This window comes from Carassius carassius, chromosome 23, assembly GCF_963082965.1.
Source record: "Carassius carassius chromosome 23, fCarCar2.1, whole genome shotgun sequence".
NCBI lineage: Eukaryota > Metazoa > Chordata > Actinopteri > Cypriniformes > Cyprinidae > Carassius > Carassius carassius.
The window spans coordinates 7,300,305-7,304,405 of record NC_081777.1 but is presented as its reverse complement, the minus strand read 5'-3'; the positions used below and the strand labels follow the sequence as shown (position 1 = coordinate 7,304,405).

General features: G+C 45.5%; 1 protein-coding gene across 1 annotated transcript; it reads right to left on the bottom strand.

Annotated features, from left to right (window-relative positions):
• Nucleotides 1-1,165: 1,165 nt before the first annotated feature.
• On the bottom strand, nucleotides 1,166-3,851 carry LOC132101279 (frizzled-9-like). Its single transcript, XM_059506102.1, has one exon. The coding sequence runs from the start codon at nucleotides 3,380-3,382 to the stop codon at nucleotides 1,634-1,636; it is 1,749 nt and encodes a 582-aa protein (XP_059362085.1). The 5' UTR covers nucleotides 3,383-3,851; the 3' UTR covers nucleotides 1,166-1,633.
• Nucleotides 3,852-4,101: the final 250 nt, after the last annotated feature.

Genomic DNA, 4,101 nt, shown 5'->3' with positions numbered 1-4,101 from the left:
TAAAATTAATGCTACATGCATAGTCTGTTGTTTTGATATACCCATACATTTTCTAATAATGCTTCTTTTTTTTTCAAACCAAGCTCAAAAAAAAGAAAAGAATAAGATCTAAAACAAACATGCAATGGCATATGAATGAATAATCAAAACCCAGATCGGCTGCTACAAATAGATGGAGGTAGGGTGAGGAATATACAATTCAAGCAGCTATCGGAGCCCTACATGCTCCAGATCAAGCGTCGGAGAAAAGTGCCTTTATTTGCATGAGTGGCTCACATCAAAGAGCGGAGGGGGAAGAGAGAAGCAACACGCAACAATAGGAGAATCTGAATGTGTGTGTGTGTGCATGTGATGCACCTCATTAATGAAATATAATTCCAGAACAACCTCTGCGTTTAAAGGTGATGTTGTGAACGTTCGCACAGAGAAATCCAGGCTACTGTCTGTCGCTCTGCTCAACGATTCCCTTTGAGGATGAAGGAGAGAAAACCACCAGGGATTTCTGTTCTGGTAAACGCGCTCAAAGGAATGCGTTTTGAGCGGCTGTGTCTGTCATATGGAGGGGAATTAAAGAGAGAAAATAGAGCACATGGCTAAAAGGAATAAAAAAAAAGAACACTGAGTATAACACGATGCTTAAACAATGTGCTAAAACAAAAATGAGGCCTTCGCTACGAGCATAATCTCCATGATCCAAGCTTAGTCACAACTCTGACCAATAGCCCCCTAAAACTGACAACATAGATTTATTCGTGTCAGGGGCGTACAAAACCACATAGCCTTGTGTTATTCGGGGGTAGCCCACTCTTTTGAAGGCTCCTGAAAGGGTCCCTCAAGGATCGATTTGCATTTGAACTGAGGCAACCTTTCAGATGCAAACCTGGCTTTCTTCATCAAAATATTTGCATTGCTTTGACGCACTTTCTTGCTACAGTTAATGTGAAAAGTCTCACCAGGGAGCTTCTCTTTAACTTCCACCTCTAAATAGATGCAAAACACGAGCGTCTGGGCACAACGAGCGCTTCAGTGAAATTGAAAAAATACTGTTATTTTGTGTAGCAACACCAAAACAAAAGTGCAGTTTGTCTTTGTGTGAGTAGATAGCGCTTAAGTGAGCAATTAACTCTTCAAATGCCTACTTCAAAGAAGAAATTTCAGACGACTGTTGAAAATATATAACATTTTATTATCTTCTTCAAAAAGGCACTTACTAACAAACTGATCAATGCCATCTTGTGAGAAACCAAGACAAACAAAATTAAATATATATATTTATATATATATATATATATACAATAAATAGAAGTCCTGAAACATTGGAACAAGTAATTAAACATATTAACATGTCATCGAACAGCTTTTAGATGGGGACTCTGTGCACTTCTCCATGCAAGGGCGAATGCAGATATTTAGAACTGATTAGGATGTGCATATCTGTCTCATTTTGTGCTACAGCAAGCAATGATGAAATTCTCCCTTTAACTAACAAGTTCTGTTAATCCATTTTTTAGCTGCAATGTTGGGTTTTAAGTTTGTTTACTTCACCACAAAGCTTCACAGCACCTTATGTCTTATTCTCACATAGTCCACAGTACTGTACATCACAGATGGGGCCACAGTCTCAGTGCTGCGCTCATACGTGTGTGGGACAGTCCAAGTAGGGATCAGTCTTTGACATGTGCAGTATAACAGCAGGTGCTTTGTAGTGGCAGTGACTGGTGCTGCAGCTCCCGCTGCAGTGCTTCCTGCAAGTCCTGTCTGTCAACTTCCTGCTACACAGCCCCTGCCAAGTCTGCAGTGTCTTGGAGCTCCAGACCCACACACCACTGGTGATGCCCACCACCAGCGACATGAAGATCTTCAGCATGAACACGGCCACGTTGGGCACCGAAGACTCCAGGGCGCAGTCCTCGTTCCTCCGACCCGGGAATGTGGTGCACCTGCTTTGCAGCCCTCGAAATTTCCAGTAGTCCATGTTGAGACGTTCATAGAAGTAGCAAATGATGACGCAGGTGGCGGGAACTGTGTACAGGATGGAGTAGATGCCGATTTTCACCATCAGCTTTTCTAGCTTTTCTGTGTTTGTGCCTTCGGTCTTCATAACCTTTCGGATGTGGAAAAGCGCCACAAAGCCGGTCAGGATGAAAGACGTCCCGATGACGAGGTAGCAGGACAGAGGCACAAGGACGAAGCCTGTTAGCGCCCCCACATCCATACTGCCCACATAACACAGTCCGGTGAGCTCGTCGCCTGCCACTTTCCGCATGGTGAGGATGACTATGGTCTTCAGCGCAGGTATGCCCCACGCAGCCATGTGGAAGTAACTGCTGTGTGACTCAATAGCCTCGTGACCCCATTTCTTACCTGCCGCCAGGAACCAAGTGAGGGTGAGGATGACCCACCAGATGGAGCTTGCCATGCCAAAGTAGTAGAGGATGAGGAAGACTATGGTGCAACCCGTACTTTCCAAGCCCTCCTGGATAATATACAACTCGCCATTCTCACGGTCGCACGCAATGTTCTCCGCCCCGGCGACGGTTCGAATGATGAAGGCGACTGAGTAAACGTTGTAGCACATGGAGAGGAAGATGATGGGCCGCTCTGGGTACTGAAAGCGATGTGGGTCAAGCAGGAAAGTTAGGACTGTGAAAGCCGTGGATACGAAGCACAGAGTGGACCAAACCGCCATCCAAATGAAAGCAAAGTCCTTGTCCTGTCTGGACCAGAACACATCCACGGCTGATGAGCAGCGTGGAGCGCACGTCTCGCTCTTTTCTACATACTGGAACTTTTCCGGGTTCGCACAAACTCCCATGCTTCCCCCTGAGCGTCCGTTCGCAGCGCCGGGCTGGTTTGGTCTGGGCGGCACAGGCAGCATTCCCTCTCCTTTCTTAGTTTCGGTTTTGGTATCATTTTCCGGGGCTTCCATGCACAGCGCGTTGGGGTCATTTCTGGTGGGCAGTTTAGAGCAGTCCAAAGAATCAGGCCAGACGTAATTAAACTTCTCCATGATGGGCGAGCACTTCTGACGTGCCTGTTCGCACATGGGACGGCAGGCAGGGATGGATGTGGACACTTGGTCTGTACACATAGGGGCATAAAGAGAGCAGAGGAAAAATCTCAAATGCACATCACAACCATATTCCACCAGAGGGGCGAATTCATTCAACTTAATCCCAGCTTCCCTCTGATTGTCATGGTCCATAAAGTTGGGCATCCGGGTGAGGTTGTACCCGATGCCCTGGCACATAGGGATGACGATAGGCTCACATTTAGCCGGTCTTCCTCTCTCCAGGTCATAGGAGCCAATCTCTAAACTGTAGGCAGCAATGACCAGCTGACACCACAGAGAAAGTACAATTTTTAGAGGTGAGCCTCCCATGCTGGATTTTCAGTCACCTTTTTTGAATGAGGCAAGTCAGTGGAAACTTTCCTGGCATAAACAGTCCCAAGACCGGATACTTTCGTGTGTTATGGGTGATTATGCAGCTCCATTGACACAGCTTAGATTAAAAGTGCTTCAATTGATATTACACTTGCCCTTCAGTTAAAACGCTGAAAAACAGATATTCCTCTAAATGTAACTTCTCTGAAAAATATGCCTTCCCAAAGTATGCATATCATATAAAATGATGCTTAATGTCCAAACTCGTCATATGTTTCTATGAAAAACGCGCGTGCACAGTCACTTAAATCACTAATATTTCAGTCGTTACCGTCATTATTGGGACAAATGAGGAGGAAAATAACAATAATGTCCTCGTCTTCAGCTATCTCCGAACTTCTGTGAAGCGTGTAGTCCGTCAGCAGCTCGTGTGTCCTCCTCACATCTCTACTCACGCACACTGAACTTTCGCTCTCCTCTCTCAGTGTCCTCTAATACGGGGGCGGGGCATTCATGACGCACTCTCGTGGTTCCTCCTACACACTGCTGAAAAGCCAATGACGTCGAGAATGTGCTCCGCCCACCTACAACCGAAAAGGCGCTCAATAAAACACAAATTTCAATCTGGAGATCTACCTTTGGACAGATGTATCGTGGTAATCATAGTTTCAGTCAAAATGCAATATTATTGTTACTCCAAATTAAATTTCTTTCTT

What these genes read in the sequence shown, in the direction of transcription:
- LOC132101279 (XM_059506102.1), bottom strand. Translation starts at nt 3,382, where the DNA reads ATGGGAGGCTCACCTCTAAAAATTGTACTTTCTCTGTGGTGTCAGCTG.